This window comes from Amblyraja radiata, chromosome 18, assembly GCF_010909765.2.
Source record: "Amblyraja radiata isolate CabotCenter1 chromosome 18, sAmbRad1.1.pri, whole genome shotgun sequence".
NCBI lineage: Eukaryota > Metazoa > Chordata > Chondrichthyes > Rajiformes > Rajidae > Amblyraja > Amblyraja radiata.
The window spans coordinates 20,643,562-20,662,031 of NC_045973.1; the positions used below are offsets into that span (position 1 = coordinate 20,643,562).

General features: G+C 42.8%; 1 protein-coding gene across 1 annotated transcript in view; it reads right to left on the reverse strand.

Moving 5' to 3' along the window:
* Positions 1-18,470, reverse strand: part of LOC116983165 (cullin-associated NEDD8-dissociated protein 1-like) — a 36,843-nt gene that overhangs the window by 6,583 nt on the left and 11,790 nt on the right. Inside the window, exons 6-14 of the mRNA XM_033036789.1 lie at positions 18,275-18,380; positions 16,627-16,775; positions 11,541-11,833; positions 10,173-10,314; positions 6,633-8,138; positions 4,356-4,451; positions 2,822-2,991; positions 1,368-1,532; positions 965-1,072 (exon numbers count right to left, since the gene is read on the reverse strand). Of these exons, the coding sequence (XP_032892680.1) occupies positions 965-1,072; positions 1,368-1,532; positions 2,822-2,991; positions 4,356-4,451; positions 6,633-8,138; positions 10,173-10,314; positions 11,541-11,833; positions 16,627-16,775; positions 18,275-18,380 (2,735 nt within the window). The remainder of the gene's footprint in view (positions 1-964; positions 1,073-1,367; positions 1,533-2,821; positions 2,992-4,355; positions 4,452-6,632; positions 8,139-10,172; positions 10,315-11,540; positions 11,834-16,626; positions 16,776-18,274; positions 18,381-18,470) is intronic.

The window sequence follows — 18,470 nt, forward strand, 5'->3', positions numbered from 1 at the left end:
GGCATGCAGGTGCAGCAGGCAGTGAAGAAAGCGAATGGTATGTTAGCTTTCATAGCAAAAGGATTTGAGTATAGGAGCAGGGAGGTTCTACTGCAGTTGTACAGGGTCTTGGTGAGACCACACCTGGAGTATTGCGTACAGTTTTGGTCTCCAAATCTGAGGAAGGACATTATTGCCATAGAGGGAGTGCAGAGAAGGTTCACCAGACTGATTCCTGGGATGTCAGGACTGTCTTATGAAGAAAGACTGGATAGACTTGGTTTATACTCTCTAGAATTTAGGAGATTGAGAGGGGATCTTATAGAAACTTATAAAATTCTTAAGGGGTTGGACAGGCTAGATGCAGGAAGATTGCTCCCGATGTTGGGGAAGTCCAGGACAAGGGGTCACAGCTTAAGGATAAGGGGGAAATCCTTTAAAACCGAGATGAGAAGAACTTTTTTCACACAGAGAGTGGTGAATCTCTGGAACTCCCTGCCACAGAGGGTGGTCGAGGCCAGTTCATTGGCTATATTTAAGAGGGAGTTAGATGTGGCCCTTGTGGCTAAGGGGATCAGAGGGTATGGAGAGAAGGCAGGTACGGGATACTGAGTTGGATGATCAGCCATGATCATATTGAATGGCGGTGCAGGCTCGAAGGGCCGAATGGCCTACTCCTGCACCTAATTTCTATGTTTCTATGTTTCTATCTTTGAAACCGCATCCCTTAATATCCCAAATGGCTTTGCAGTTGTTCAGCAAGATGGGGAAGGAGGAATAATTAAAATCATTCAGCACACAGCCTATTCATTCCAGTGGGTATGCACTTCTCTCCACTCATCTTTCAACACTTTTTGTTTCTCGTGGTGGGGTATAAAGTTATAAAGATCTAATTCAGTAAGCATGCTGGTGGCCTAATATCTATGCAACTATTTTCTTAAACCACATTAATCATTCTAGATACCAATTCCAGTAAAAGACTCACCTTAGTAGTGCATGTTGCACGCAGTGGTTCTACAAGCCTGTCCAATCTCTGCAGAACTGCACTGGGACTGACAGTTGACAATCGTGCTAACATGATGAAAGTCAGCATCTGCAAGATAACAAAAAACAAATTAGAAAGTAAAATTCAGATTTACTGGGTCGGATAGTAATGCAAGATGACTTAACATAGTCAATAATTAAAAGTTGGATTGCCGTGAGCATGGGCATCTGAACTTGAACAGGCACAGACTAGAGGGCTGATCACCACCTCTCTCTTGCAGGATGTTCTAACAGTTCTAAGTACAATTCCAAAACGAATCTTTAGTCATCCCTCGATGAGCAACTCTCCTGCACAGCTGTGTCCAACTGCAGCTCACCTGGCTTTCACAGATATGTCCATTTACCTTGATGTCATAATGATCCTTTAATCCATCTTCCACATGGTTCAGAAACTCAAAGATGTCCAACCGATCCAGGCAGCTATCCAACAAAGTGTACATGCATTCAAAGGCAGCTTTCCGAATATCAAGTCCATCATCCACTGTGTGTTTGAAAGGTCCCATTTCTACCTGGAGAGAGATTTAAAGAAACAAATAATTTACACAAAACAAAATGAAAGCAGCAACAAGTAGAAAATGGAAGTAAAAAAGTTGTTTAAAAAGAAATAGCACCCACCATTCGTGCTAAATCAGTTATTTTGAAGGAACAAAATAGAATGTACAGAATTACATGGCCACAGTCCCAAACTCTGAACATATCCTCACAGTTCTTAATTTTGCAGCATAAGCTGTATAATTCTCAGACCAAACATAGAAGGTACAGCAGCAGAAAACAGTTACACCTCTTTTACATTGTAGAGATTTCTTGCAACTCTAAGGGAAGTGTAGCCGGGTTTAATTTAGCACATCCATGGTAATGAGAAGGGGATAATGGGTCTGTCCCACATAAGCGACTCTTTAGGCGACTGCCAGTGACTAGTTTTAATGGAATTCACCTACGACACCTGGCGACAACCTACGACAGCAAAAACTGTCGCCACTGTCGGCGAAAAATTTTCAACATGTTGAAAAATTTGCAGCAGTCACCTGAAGTCACCCAAACAAAAAAATCGCCAAAGTGGGACAGGCCCATAAAACTGCCACCTCACTTACCTGCTCCAGAGCTACATGCAATGGCAGTGCCTCAACCCACTTTGTTGTTTCAATTGGAGGACTGCGAGATCGAGAGTATTTGCCTTTTCAGAATAATATCCTCTACCTAGGCCTGTTCATCAGACAGCAGCCCATGGGGAACCCAGTAGGTCAGTTATAGAATATTAGGAATCAGAAGCTCCGGATTCAATTCCCACCCGAAGCACTTCAACATAATTCAGGTCGACACCTTGATGAAATAATTCAAAAACAGCAATGTAACCCTAAAGCCTGAGCCAACAAATCGTTGCCTTGTCACAAAGTGGAACTAATTCTTGATTAGTAAGGATGTCAAGAGTTATGGAGAGAAGGCAGGAGAATGTGGTTGAGAGGGAAAGATAGATCAGCCATGATTGAATGGCAGAGTAGACTCGATGGGCCAAATGGCCTAATTTTGCTTCTTTGACTTATGACACAGTTTTGAAAAGCAAGTAGGTTTTGTAGTGTCCTGGCCAACGTTTCTCCTTAACTCGTAATATACTAACAGATAATTGCTCATGGGATCTTACCTTGCACAAATTGAATACCACATTTGGAATGGTGTTCTGGTACCTTTACCCATAATGAACAAGCCTTCTGTGTGTCACACATCCTTTTTTCTCCAGAGAGGCTGCTGACCGCTGAGTTACTCCAGCACTCTGTGTCTACCTTCTGTGAGATGTGCTTACCTCTCTGATGAGCTCCTTTCTGACCTTGGTTTCCTTGTACAACTGTGGCAACACAGTCTCCAGCAAGTCCCTAATCAACGAAGGCTTGTTGTGAGCTGCACAGTTGAACATGACCAAGGCAACACGCCTGACATTGAGATCCGGGTCCTCCAGAGTCCGCAAGAAATCGCCTGAAAAATAAAATTACATTTTGCAGCTCAGCATAGTTTAAAATATCTTTTAAAAAGAAAATAATCTCCCTAATAGTTGGCGAGTTTCTGCAGTGTACAGAGTTGCAGAGTCTACCTAAACCTGCCAGCTAATGGCGAACAATATAAATCACTAACCATTTCCCTCAAACTGAGATCACCAATTAATTTCAATTAGAATTAGAACTACGAGTGGGTCTTGGCAGAGAGCTGGCATAGACTGCTCCATGACAAAGCGAGGTAGCTATGCTTCACATACATTTGTTTTGAACTGTAACATGGGATTGACACACCGTGTATTGAGCTCAGTAGATAGAAATCTGTCCTCACACTTAACAAGTATCATGGTGACAACTTGAATTTGAGAAGAGGCTTGCACTCAGCCCAATGCAAAGTTACTTGCTGAAATAAGCTAATTCTGGGGTTCATAGAATGATTACAGAATAGAAATCAGCTCTATCCAAGAGCAATTCAGCTAGCCCCACTCTCCCATAGTCCTACAAATTATTTCCTTTCAGATATGTATCTAACTCTTTTTTTAATGTTACAATTGTATCTGCCCCCATTAGTACCTGTGGGGATAGATTCAAACCCCTAACCAGTCAGTGCATACAATAAACATTCTCTCTCAACTCTGTCCAAACCCTTCCAATTTCTATTCATTAAATATTCTTGCCACCCCTTTCCCCAGATTTTATAGTTTATCCAAAAATCTGAAGACCCATATACCAGAAATAATATTGGGAAATCTCTTCTGTAAAGCCTTCACATCTTTCCAAGAATATGTCTAGAAAGGGACACAATATTCTACTTGTGGCACAACCAGTGCTTTAAAGGTTTGGCATGTCTATCTCACTCTTGCATTCTATTCTTCTACTTGAGAACTTCTGGGATCCTATGTGCATTGACATATCCTGTATCACAACAAAGAAATTACATCAAATTTCCAAATTTATTTGTATTGGATTGCATTACCTGAACAGAATTCAACAACAGATGTTAAATTTAGGACAGAGAATATACAAGTTAAGAATCACCAGATCATGTTAATGTTCAAGATGTTTACACCCTTGGCATTGAATATTTTAAGGAAATCTAACCATTATTCGACACACCGAAACCGGAACAGATAGGTGCAAGTCTCCAGACTCTCCCCAAAAGCCAAAGGATTGCTGGCATTGGAGGATACGCATGGCTCAGTAAACTCAGGTGGCCTGATACACTGATCAATTACAATTTCTCAGAAGCCAAGCATACTGGAAAAAAAAAATTACAACGGTATATGGTACAGAAGATAAATGGTGTGATTAATGCATCATAAGATATTTCCTATTCAGAAAACTCACCTATGCAGCTCTTTAGTAATGGGTCAATTGCTTGTGGATGGTCTGAGATCGTAAACTTGACAGCAGTCACCACTGTGCTTCGTGCATAGGCAGAACCTAGGGATGGCACAACGGAAAATTAAAAAGATGAAACACAATGTACATCAATTTTTTTAATAAAACATGACATTTTAAAAACAAATCTGGGACAAATTCCTTCACAATTTCAGTTCGAACACAAATTTGGCTAAAGACTGATAAAAAGCAGAAGTAGTGAGTTTAGGAAAAGAACAGGCAGACCGCTCACTCAACATTAATGGGCCATATTGGAAAACAATGGCTGTTAAACAAGTGACTGTATTTCATTTTGAAACCACAAACAGATGAGCTTATTTTGACTCTTGGTAGCTCACAACCAAATCAAAGGTCTAAGAGAATCAACCAACTGTTATTTGAAAAGAACCTGCAATTTGGGATTTTTCCTCAAAAACCAGGGATGCTGAATTGAGAGAAGCAAAGATAGATGAGAGACAAATATCTGATAAATCCCTTACGTATAATTCAAAATCATAGGTAGACAAAAGTGCTGGAGAAACTCAGCGGGTGCAGTAGCATCTATGGAGCGAAGGAAATAGGCAATGTTTCTCCAGCACTTTTGTCTACCTTTGATTTTCCAGCATCTGCAGTTCCTTCTTAAATAATTCAGAATCATGTTTTGTATCGCAATTAACCAAAATGTATCAACCTGATATACACAATTTGTGTTTCAGGATGTGGACACTGCTTACAGTGCCAGCATTTATTTTGAAAATCCCCAATTGCCCTGCAGGACTGGTGGCAAGAAACAATCTTATTGAACTGTTTGAAATCCTTATGGGGAAAGGGGAAGGTAAAGAGTTCCAGTATTTAGACTCAGTGAAGTTGAAGGGCAAGTGATATATATCCGAGCCAGGATGGCATGTAACTTGGAGAGGAAACTTGGTGACAATGTTCCCCTGCACCTGCCGACTTTCTCTCTCTTGGTCATTGAGGTCAAAGGTTCGACTTGATTTCTCTTCATGGTTCATCCTAGTTCTGATATCTGCATTTATTATGCCCCACTGGGCTATAACAATATTGCTCAGTGATAAACTATGAGCATAGAAAGAACACTTGAATTGCCTGGTTAGTGACAGAAGTTGGGCTTCCCGAGTAGCATTTACAGGAAGCATAACAATAACAGTAGCATTAACAATGAGGCATATATTCACCACTAGCATTATTGCCCCCAAATCATTAATGTGTTGAATTGCGCCCCACGTTTTCTAGACCAACATTACATTCTGGAACTCAGCAATTCATTTGTCAGGTGCATTAAACAGAACTCCAAAAAGGTACCTCAGGGTAATGCAGAAAACTCAAAAGGCATTATTTTAAAGTCAAATGCAATCTTCACGAGCAATTTGGTCCAAATGCTAATCTTCAAATAGAATCAAGTCACTGACAAGCATCAGCCCAAGCTTTGAAATACATTTTACAGCAATCATGGTATTTTTTAACCATGTTGTGCACAATTTGACTTGGATTTCTAACATTAAAACTAAGATTATATGTAGACGTACTTAATTGATTATAACACATGTTGGGATATCAATTGACCATGAAAAGCAGATATTTTCTCTCCCCCCCCCCACCCAAACGATATCACAGGCAACGATGGCCCAATTCTATGCGGCCATCGTAGAGTCTGTCCTCACCTTCTCCATCAAGGTCTGGTTTGGCTCAGCCACCAAGCATGACATCCGGAGGCTGCAGTGAATCGTCCGATCAGCTGAGAAGGTTATTGGCTGCCATCTTCCCCCCATTGATGAACTGTACACTGCAAGGGCCAGGAAGCGAGCGGGTAAGATCATCTCTGACCCCTCTCACCCTGGCCACAAACTCTTTGAATCACTTCCCTCTGGAAGGCGACTCTGGACTGTCAAAGCTGCCACAGCCAGACATAAAAAAGGCTTTTTTCCCCACAAGTAGTAGCTCTACTCAATAACCAAAAATCTGTAGCCTCTCTTTGCTCCGGTATTTTATTTAATTCACATGTTTAATCAATAATGTTTTATTATTAATGTTTAATGTTTTATGTGTCATTCCTAACTGTCACTGTATGTCGGTGTCAATTGCGGGCAGAGCACCAAGGCAAATTCCTTGTTTGTGAATACTTGGCCAATAAACTTATTCATTCATTTATTCATAAACTTATTCATTCATTCTGGTGCATCAGGTGCTTGATCCTGCTATACAACAAATTATTTTTATACTCACCAGATGTAAGTTGTTTCTTTAGCCTGGGTAGCAAGTGGGATGGATCAATGAGGGTTAACTTTCCTAAACATTCAGCCACCACATTACGAGTTCCTTCTTCAACGCACTCACAGTTTTTGAACAGCAAAGCCCAAATGTCTTGAATGTAAGGTTTTAAACTGTCTGCTGAGGAAGAACTAATAACCTCTTTCAGCGAATGCAGCAACAAGTACTGACGCTTGGGCTGACCACTGATCTCCTTGAGAATGAAAGGAAGATAGTCACTGAGGTTTCCCACGCTGATGTTCCCTAATGCATAGGAAGCAGCCGACTTTACTTCTTCACTAGGTGATGAAAATGCTTCAAGAATGACCACCTTGAGCTCTTTGTGTGCACCCAAGTTCATGGTGCGGCCTATCTCACCCAAGGAAAGTAGAGCCAGCAAACGAACTGAGTCAGAGGATTTGGGATTCTTCACCTCTTGAACAAACTGGTTCACCACTGAACTGGCATCCTTTGGACAAGCTGAAGTAAGCGCTGCCACGCATTTCGCCACAGAGTAATAGGCTTGCTTGTGCAAAAGCACAGGACCACCTGACTGAGCTGATGAATAGATGGTTCCTGTCAACTGCTTGAGTAGCTCCATGTAGCCCATGTTGGGAGTCTTGGATATGACCAAAGCCTGGAAGAAGTCCAAAATTGCATTCAGAGCCCCTCCTTGCAGCAGCGGTGAGTGAACCAGGTTGAATAGCTCAATCAGAATTGACCCACCGATCTTGGAAACAGATGAAGGGTAGACTTTGGCTAGAGACGTCAAGAAGGTGATAGCCATCTGGGAGACATGCATGTCACTCTCCCCAATGAGGGACGGAAGCTCCTTCAAGACTGACTCAATCATCATTGGCTTTAGGCTGTCACTGTAGTTCTTAATCAGGATATCCAGTGCAGCAAGGGTGCTTAATTTTAATGCACGTTGGTTCTTCCTTAGAAAAGAGGCCAGGATGGGAACTGCTTCACCAAGAATAGGGCGCAGATCAATTTTTAAAGGAGAACTTGCAATCAGTGTCAAAGTCTTGACTGTGGTCAGTCGTGTGATTTCATTCTTCAGTCGTTCAAGGAAGATTTGCAACGTGGGATTCAGGTCAGCACCTAGATTGTCTCCCAGATTACAGATGATTTGCCCCGTACAGGCAATTGCTCTCTCCTTTACTTCCTGGTCAATATCTGCTGCTTTTAATCTCTTCAAAGTGTTACTAAACAAATCCTTTACATATGGCTTAGCATCGAACGAACAAGGTTTGCCCAGTGGACGGATCACCTCTATAAGTTGTTGAGTCACCAGCAGAGCCTCGGAGGTGATTTTGTAAAAAGGGTCACTGATGCAGGCCACCGTTGGAGGCAACAAAGTCTTAACATGGGGGTGAAACACTTCTGGGGGATGATTGCAGAGAATGACATGGAGGAAGGTCAGTGCATCAATCTTCATGTTTGAGGTACTTGATTTGTCAGTAAGGGAGTAAATAATGCCTGTAAAATAAAGAAAGTGGGATCAGTTCATTGTTTCTGAGCAATCAAATATTATGATTCAAGCTAGACAAAATTGTTGGAGAAACTCAGCGGGTGAGGCAACATCTATGGAGCGAAGGAATAGGCGATGGGTCGGGTCGAAACGCTTCTTCAGGCTAATGTAGGGGGGGGGGTGGAAAAAAGAAAGGAAGAGGCGGAGACAGCAGGTTGTGGAAGAGCTGTGGAGGGGAAGGAGGGAGAAAGCAAGGACTACCTGAAATTAGAGAAGTCAATGTTCATACCGCTGGGATGTAAACTACCCAAGTGAAATATGAGGTGCTGCTCCTCCAATTTGCAGTGGGCCTCACTCTGGCCATGGAGGAGGCCCAGGACAGAAAGGTTAGATTCGGAATGGGAGGGGGAGTTGAAGAGTTGAGCCACTGGGAAATCAGGTTGGTTAAAGTGAACCGAGTGAAGGTGTTGGGTGAAGCGATCGCCAAGCCTGAGCTTGGTCTCACCGATGTAGAGCAGTTGACACCTGGAACAGCGGATGCAATAGATGAGGTTGGAGGAGGTGCAGGTGAACCTCTGCATCACCTGGAAAGACGGCTTGGTTCCTTGGATGGAGTCGAGGGTGGAGGTAAAGTGACAAGTATAGCATTTCCTGCGGTTGCAAGGGAAAGTATCAGGGGAGGGGGTGGTTTAGGTGGGAAGGGACGAGTTGACCGGGGAGTTACAATAGACAATAGGTGCAGGAGTAGGCCATTCGGTCCTTCGAGCCAGCATAATTCATGGCTGATCATCCCCAATCAGTACCCCGTTCCTGCCTTTTCCCCATATCCCCTGACTCCGCTATCTTTAAGAGTCCTATCCAGCTCTCTCTTGAAAGCATCCAGAGAACCTGGCTCCACCGCCCTCTGAGGCAGAGAATTCCACACACTCACAACTCTGTGAGAAAAAGTGTTTCCTCGTCTCCGTTCTAAATGGCTTACCCCTTATTCTTAAACTGTGGCCCCTGGTTCTGGACTCCCCAACATCGGGATCATGTTTCCTGCCTCCAGCGTGTCCAAACCCTTAACAATCTTATATGTTTCAATAAGATCCCCACTCATCCTTCTAAACTCCAAAGTGTACAAGCCGAGCTGCTTCATTCTCTCAGCATATGACAGTCCCGCCATCCCACCACAGACGGACCGGTCTCTGCAGAAAGCAGAAAGGGGAGGAGATGGGAAGTTGTGGCCAGTGGTGGGATCCTGTTTGAGGTGGCAAAAATGTTGGAGAATTATCTGTTGTCTGTGACGGCTGGTAGGGTGGAAGGCGAGGAAAAGGGGGGCTCTGTCCTTGTGACGAGTAGGGGGATGGGGAGTGAGAACGGAGCTACGGGATTATAGAGGAGACCCTGGTGAGAGCCTCATCTATAGTCAAAGAGGGGAACCCCCGTTCCCTAAAGAATGAGGACATCTCCGATGCCCTGGTTTGGAACATCTCATCCTGGGTGCAGATGCAGCGTAGACGGAAGAATTGGGAGTAGGGTATCGAGTCCTTATAGGAAGCAGGGTGGGAAGAAGTGTAGTCCAGATAGCCATGGGAGTCAGTTGTTTTGTAGTAGATGTCAGTCAGTAGTCTGTTACCTGCGATGGAGATAGTGAGGTCAAGAAACGGTAGGGAGATGTCGGAAATGGTCCAGGTGAATTTGAGTGCCAGATGGAAGTTAGTAGCGAAATGGATGAAGTCATTGAGTTCTGCATGGGTGCAGGAGGTAGCACCAATGCAGTAGTCAATGTAACAGAGGTAGAGTTCGGGGATAGGGCCATGGTATGCCTCGAACAAGGATTCAAGCTTATCACCAGAGGTCTCTCTACAAATTCAATCCATCCTCAGCCAAACCCAATCTCCTGGCCAACAACCTTGCAGACCGTGCCAAGATAGAAGGAAAAGCATTTGGTACATCATCTTTTTCTCAAATTTACAAAACTTTACATAAGGATCTTCTTTGCAAATTATCTATTTCAGATAAGAACATTACGCTCAGTCATTATCCACACTCATTCATACCTGGTACCAAGGCTGGTATATGTTCTGACAAGCCTCCAGGCAGGACACTAGCCAGTTCGGTTAAAAGGTTGAAACAGCCTTGACGCGTCTTCATACTCTTCTCCTTAAGCTGCTTGTGTAATGCTTTCACTATGCTAGGTACCTTCAGGAAAGAAAAGCAAAAGGGAGCACGGTGGGCAGAAGAGGGAGGGGCAAGGGAAATAGAGGCGAGGGAAGGTGGAATGGAGAAGGGATGAGGAATTAGAAGTGAGAGAACAAACATTTTCAAAGTTATATCAAGTTACTTATATGATGTAAACAGAACAAGCACACCAACAAATAGTAAGTATTGAGAAAAAATATTCGAGAGAAAGAACTACACATAGAATGCGGGTATTTATAATCACAAACCCAGCTCAATGGAAACCATGAGACGCAAGTAAATGTCCTTGATATTCACATGCAACTACATTAAGATACTTTCCTGTGCAACTCCTGCAATTGCACATGCGTATCCCAAGATTAGCTCAACGAGTAATGCTTGCTAATGAATAGCCCATCTGAAAACAGTAAATATCTTGTGCAACTCAAATCCAATTTTTAATATCCTATGCAAGTGATTAATAAAGTATTACCCTGAGTAACTTATAAACAATCCATTGTTTGGTAACTAATTTCCTATCCACTACCTTGAATCACATTCTCAATCTGCTACTGGGGGTAAACATATATAGCAGAATCCAATTCCCAACCTGCTATAACTGCCAGTAACTGATTGATATGCTGGCTTTGTTACACATTTACAATCTATATTAGAGTTTACTGCTTATTGCAATTACACAGCAGATATTAACTCCTTATGATTACTTGTCACCAAGCTTCCTATCCCATCCTAAATATCCTCTGATCTCACCTTGAATACAACGTTGAACGAGCACCTGATAACCTAGAGGATTCTAACCAACCTTGAATGAATTAATTGCCCCTCCACTCAATTCCATATTGTCATTATAATCATCTAATTTAGAGATAGTAACACCTACTCCTCAGCTTTTCAGGTAGAGGAAGCAGCCTCTTGGCACCTATCTTATAAATCCTGCTCAGAGCTATGCATTTTTCAGAATAACTTTCAATCTTTGAAACTGTACGGAATATTGTGTTACAACTTTAAAATAGTGACAGTGTTCCATCACATATACCATTCCCTGCAATCTGATAGTGGTCTATAAAACCACTCAGAATGATTCTCCGTCGGTGTTGAGATGGTTGACATTGAGAAGGGAAGAATGAGAACATTTCCATCACTCATGTGTTCACAATGTAGCAACATGCAAAGGTAGGTTAAGGTGCACAAGAGACTGAAATGCATACCTAAAGAATGAAACTCACTTGGTTTTGAAGCATCACAAGGGGCATGTCTCCTTGCTCCAGTTCATCTGCATTCTGCAACCAGCTCTGAACTGGTTTGGTCTGCTTCAGGAGAGACACGTAAGCGTGAAATATATCAGCCTTCACATTCTCTTCCCGTTCCTTGAATCTAATAATGAGAGCTGGCGAGACCGTCTTATAAAACTCCTGCAGCATTTCGTGCCTGGTGCTTATAATGGCATCCAAACACTTGGTGGAAGCTCGACGCACTTTCCAGCTCATGTCATCATCATCCGTGTACTCCTCTTCACTGTCTGATTGTAGAATCAAAATGTAAAAAAAACTGTAAATTCAGGTAACAAAACCATCAAATTCATTGCTAAAATGTCTACCACCATTAATTTTATACCCGACTCCATCAAGACATTTCTACAGAGGTTCAATGCAAATTATGTGAAGAACAGCGTAGCAATGTAACAGGCAAGATTATGTTTTGTGCCGTTCACAATAAAAAAAAGTTGTCCCCATTTTCTTTGCAAATATGCATCCATCAAACATAATTACTGAAAGAGGTTATTTGTTCATTTATACATTGCTGAACCCTTTGCTTGAATTGGCAGCCATGAATCAGCACACGTTAAAAAATGGCCATTACACTTTCTGTCAGTGAAGTTAGCAAAAACAATTCCCGTAGCAACAGTTCTCTGGCCACTGGCACTGTTCCTACCTGCTTCAAGCATGCGGTGGTCCATCCCCTCCTGCAAAAACCTAACCTCGACCCCGCCTTGCCAAGCAACTACAGACCTATTTCAAAACTGCCTTTCCTTTCAAAAGTCCTTGAAAAGGTAATTTTAAGTCAACTTATGCCTTACCTTCACCAAAATACTATCTTGGAAACTTTCCAATCAGGTTTCAGGGCCCACCACAGCACAGAATCTGCCTTGTTGAAGGTACATAATGACCTACTTCTCATCGTTGACTCCGGCGACTGCGCAATCCTGCTCCTTCTCGACCTCAGTGCAGCATTTGATACTGTCGACCACACCATCCTAATTGATCGTCTCCGGTACGGGGTTGGAATTGATGGCACTGCCCTGAGCTGGTTCATCTCCTACCTTAAAGGTAGGAGTTTCTCTACTAACATAGGCAACTCTTTCTCCTCCCCAGCTTGTCTCTGCTGCGGGGTTCCACAAGGTTCCATCCTTGGCCCCATTCTCTTCTCCCTGTATATGCTCCCATTAGGCAAAGTCATTCAAAGGCACGCCATTTCCTTCCATTGCTATGCAGACGATACACAACTCTATCTCCCCCTGAAACCCAACAACCGATCAAATCTACTTAACCTTATTCACTGCCTCGAGATATAAAGTGTTGGATGGCCCAGAACTTCCTCCAACTAAACGAGAGTAAGTCTGAGGTCATCCTTCTCAGCCCCTCGGACTCAATCAAAACAATAGCAGGCAGCCTTGGAAGCCTTACCCCATTACTCAAACCTCCAGTGAAAAACCTTGGCGTAATATTTGACTCAGTTTTGAAATTTGACAATCAAGTCAATGCCGTGGTAAAAGCTAGCTTCTTCCAGCTTCGGAAGATAGCTAAAATAAAACAATTCCTCCAGTTTGACGACCTCGAAAAGATCATTCGCCCATTTATCTCCTCCCACCTCAATTACTGCAACTCCCTTTACACTGGCATCAGCCAATCTTCCCTGTCCCGCCTGCAACTGGTCCAAATCGCCGCAGCGAGTCTCCTGACGGGCACCCGAAAAAGGGACCACATCACCCCGATTCTGGCCTCTCTCCACTGGCTCCCTGTGCAGTTCCGAATAAATTTCAAGATCCTTCTTTATGTTTACAAAGCCCTTAACGGCCCCCACCCATATCAAAAGTCTGCTTACCCACCAAATCACTTCCAGGTCCCTCAGATCGGCCGACTTGAGGTTACTGAACATCCCGCGTCTAGACATAAGCTCAGGGGCGACCGTTCCTTTGCGGTTGCAGCTCCTAGACTGTGGAACAGCATCCCTCTTCCCATCAGAACTGCCCCCTCCATTGACTCTTTTAAGTCGAGACTTAAAACTCATCTTTACTCTCAAGCCTTTCTTGTTGGCCTCTGAGGGAGGGCTCCATGTATGTATTTATGTATGTACTTAATCTATGGACCACTGTTGTATAACGTTAGTACCTCCACCAATGTAAAGCACTTTGGTCAACGAGTTGTTTTTTTAAATGTGCTATAGAAATAAAAGTGACTTGACTTTGAAAGAACATTAAAACAAATCAGTGATAAATGCAAGGAACTTTTAATTGGTGGTTATGTAGTTTGCAATATCTGGCCAATGGAACCGAACCCACTCACCCAAGAGCAGAAAATTGCGATGCAAGATGGACGCTGAAATCCCATGTAGAATTTAACCAACTAAAGCAGCATAAACCAGCAACATAGCCAGTCATGTTTTCCTCCATTTCCTTAATTATTTTATTTTGTTTTCGCAAAAGAAACAAAGCATTACTTTACACCAAGCATTAAGAACTCTTAATTGGATAACAGTAACAGGATCGGTCCGAGTCAGCATGGATTTACGAAGGGGAAATCATGCTTGACTAATCTTATGGAATTATGAGGGTGTAACAAGGAAAATGGACAAGGGAGAGCCAGTGGATGTAGTGTGCCTGGACTTTCAGAAATCATTTGATAAGGTCCCACATAGGAGTTTAGTGGGCAAAATTAGGGCACATGGTATTGGGGGTAGAGTGCTGACATGGATAGAAAATTGGTTTGCAGACAGGAAACAAAGAGTCAGGATTAACGGGTCCCTTTCAGAATAATTAGCAGTGAATAGTGGGGTACCAGCAATGCTCGGTGCTGGGTCCACAGCAATTTACAATATATATTTATGATTTAGATGAAGGGATTACAAGTAACATTAGCAAATTTGCAGATGACACAAAGCTGGGTGGCAGTGTGAACTGTGAGGATGATGCTATGAAAATGCAGGGTAACTTGGGACAGGTTGGGTCGGTGGGCAGATGCAGTTTAGTGTAGATAAATGTGAGGTTATCCACTTTGGTAGGAAAAACAGGAAGGAAGATTATTATCTAAATGGTGTCAAATTGGGAAAAGGGGAAGTATAACGGAATCTGGGGGTCCTTGTTCATCAGTCAATGAAAGTAAGCATGCAGGTACAGCAGGCAGTGAAGAAAGCGAATGGCATAACAAGAAGAGTCGAGTATAGGAGCAAAGAGGTCCTTCTGCAGTTGTACAGGACCCAAGTGAGACCACACCTGCAGTATTGTGTGCAGTTTTGGTCTCCAAATTTGAGGAAGGAAATTCTTGCTATTGAGGGAGTGCAGCATAGGTTCACAAGGTTAATTCCCGGGATGGCGGGACTGTCATATGCTGAGAGAATGGAGCGGCTGGGCTTGTATACTCTGGAATTTAGAAGGAGGGGATTTTATTGAAACATATAAGATTATTAAGGGTTTGGACACGCTGGAGGCAGGAAACATGTTCCCGATGTTGGTGGAGTCCGGAACCAGGTGCCACAGTTTAAGAATAAGGGGTAAGCCATTTAGAACAGAGATGACAAAACACTTTTTCCACACAGAGTTGTAAGTCTGTGGGATTCTCTGCCTCAGAGGGCGGTGAAAGCCGGTTCTCTGGATACTTTCAAGAGAAAACTAGATAGGGTTCTTAAAGATAGCGGAGTCATGGAATATGGGGAGAAGGCAGGAACGTGGCTGATTATGGATGATCAGCCATGATCACATTGAATGGCGGTGCTGGCTCGAAGGGCCGAATGGCCTACTCCTGCACCTATTGTCTAGATTAGTATAACATACTAAGAGCCAAAGCTGGGCCACAAAACATTCCGAGATCACTGTGGGGTGACTGAGTATTCTTTAACTTAACTTGTTTAGAATTCTCACAATGTTACATTCAATCCCAGACTAGGCCACCCAGCACCATCGAATAACAGTGTACTCTGACGAAAATGTATTGACCTGAAACATTGACTCCTCTCCTCCACAGCTGCCTGACCCGTCGAGTATTTCAAGCATTTGTTTTATTATTTCTATAGCTACTTTCCTTGATTAAAATGCCCCACTGGCTTTAACAACTGATATACTAATTTTACCCTAAAAACATTAATGGGATTTTCTCTCTTCACTTGTCCTCTTTTCTTCTTCTCGAGAGCTTATTTCTGCATTGAGAAAGTTTTTCCAAAGGCCATTGTAAATATCCAGGCAATTCCCTCAAGAGATAGTAAATACTTGCTCATAATTTTGTGACTGAAACTAATAGATTTTTTTTGCACAAGATTGTCAAGTGATACAAATCAAATCCAGGTTTCTAACATATGGATAAGTCAAGGCCTAAATGAAAAGCACAAAAGAGATTTTACTGGCCACCTCCTCTCCCATGTTCACCCCAAAGCTGTTGATTACAAATTGTTGTTTCATGGGCAATAGAGATTTACAATACCTCACCAGTGGCATTTATTTTTGTCTGAGCTCATGGCTTGAGGTTATAGCATGGTTCATACTGATACTCTCCTCACCTGAAATCCACATGTACCATTATTAACCCTGGATGATTGTCGTCCTTTTACCCAGGAGTGTTGAAAGTATCCCACAATAAAATCAGTCAACTAAGGTCAGCCAGTAACTCAATGGAGGGTCCTCTGGTTAACTATACACAGTATAAATTTGTCATTCCGGCCAGCACCGGAAAAGTCACAAGGCCTTTTCCTTTCCTCTTATTTATGATGCCATTCCAACCATTTAACATTGTTGCATTTTGTTTAGAAAGTATAGAAGTAGGCAGCACAATGGTAGAGTTACTGCCTTCGATTCAGACAATGGGTGCTATCTGTAGATTTTGCATGTTCTCCCAGTGATCACATGTGTTTTCCACGGGTGCTTCAGTTTCCTCCTACATTTCAAAGACATGCGGGTTTGTAGGTTAATTTGCTTCTGTAAAATATCCCTGGTGTATAGGAATGAACAGGTGATTGCTGGTTGGCATGGACTCGGTGGGCCAGAGGGCATGTTTCAATGCTGAATCTCTAAACTCACAACTTTACCTCACATTGTTGAGCACTGACCTTGATCTTCCTCTTCATCACCCTTTTCTGTTTCCATAGCATCTTCATTATCCTCATCTTGGTCATAGTTGTAATTCGGATCATATGTGATGTACTTTAGGCACAATCCAATCATGGCAGGAATGTGAACTGACATCTCCTTTGGACACCTGAAAAGTGCACAAACGAGATATTATGCTAGCGGTTTGAAACTGCAGCAGTTATGAAATTAGTTGTTTAACCATGCATCATTATATCAAACTTGAGTTGTTTGCCAATATTTGGGTGCCATGTTGTCTGACAAAGCACAATACATTCCAAATCAGAATTTAAGCTGTAAAGTTAGATGAGAAATGGGATAGTTGGCTTTGATGCAGCCGTACTGAGGCAAGATAAGTAGAACAACGATTTGATGACCACACTAAGCTGGCTTCAGTTCATATTTCACTTGGGCAGCTTGCACCCCAGCGGTATGAACGTTGACTTCTCTAACTTCAAGTAACCCTTGCTTTCCCCCCTCTCCATCCCTCCCCTTCCCAGTTCTCTGGCCAGTTGTACCGTCTCCGACTACATTTTATCTTTGCTTTGTTACCTTCTCCCAGCTAACAATGTTATATTCTACATTTTTCTTTGAACCCATTCCCTTTGTCCTGTTTTCACACCTTACACTTCCTTATCTATGTACCTCTCTCTCCCCTGACATCAGTCTGAAGAAGAACCTCGACCCAAAACGTCACCCATTCCTTCTCTCCAGAGATGCTGCCTGTCCCGCTGAGTTACTCCAGCATTTTATGTCTATCATCAGTTCTCATGGTTTCTTCCAAGAGTTGTTCAACAAGTATTTGTCAGTTGGCTATGGATGAACAGTGATCAGGGAGAGGTCTCCTTGCTACAGTTTTACTTGCTGCCATGAGACACCACTGGAGTCAATATAAACAATTCTCAGGTCTCTCATTGTTCCACCATCCTCAATGGATTTGCACTGCCAGTAGAATACAACGCACCCGAGACTAAGTAAAAGTGAGTAAACGAGTTAGAATGGCATCGGCACTGTCACACCACACACAATAAAGCTCATATTGTTAAAGAATGCTATTTTTACTCCTCCTTCCTTGTAACCAATGCTTCCTTCCTCACCCCATCTCATCCCCAACTTCTTCCATACTATGTTACACTGACTTCTGTACAATTCATGCATAATCCAACCAGTCATCATATTGTAAGAAGACAATCCTTCGCATGAGATCCAAAGAATGGATGAAAAAAGGATGAAAATATGAAATCAAGCTAGAAAGCAAAAAAATTGGACTTATAGTTTTTGAGACGGAGCATGGAAACAGGCCCCATGTTCCACCGAGAGCACGTCGACCATCGTTCACCCATTAACACCAGTTCTAGGTTATCCTACATTCCTACAAACCATCACGTCTTTGGGATGTGGGAGGAAACCCATGCAGTCAGAGAGAATGTACAAACTCCACACAGACAGCATTCAAGGTCAAGATTGAAACCGGGTCTCTGGCACTGTTTGGCTGAATCTCCACCAGCTGCATCACTGTGGTTTCAGGTTTTCAAGTACAGAGCAGGATTGATCTAGAAACACGCCTCCAGACTGGGCTGGTACACTATCATGGTAAAGAAGCGTGCTAACAAGCATGGAGTAACGCACCTTCTCACAAATGACTCGAACGCCTGGAAGCAGTACTCCCGTAGCTCATCATCGTCCACATTGCAGTACTTTACAACCAGCGGAATAATATTCTCCAAATGCTCTCCTAAAAAACAGATACACACAGGAGATAGTCAATGGGGGGGGGGGGCTTGGCTAAATGTATAAATAAGCTCAAATTGGTATTTGAAAAAGT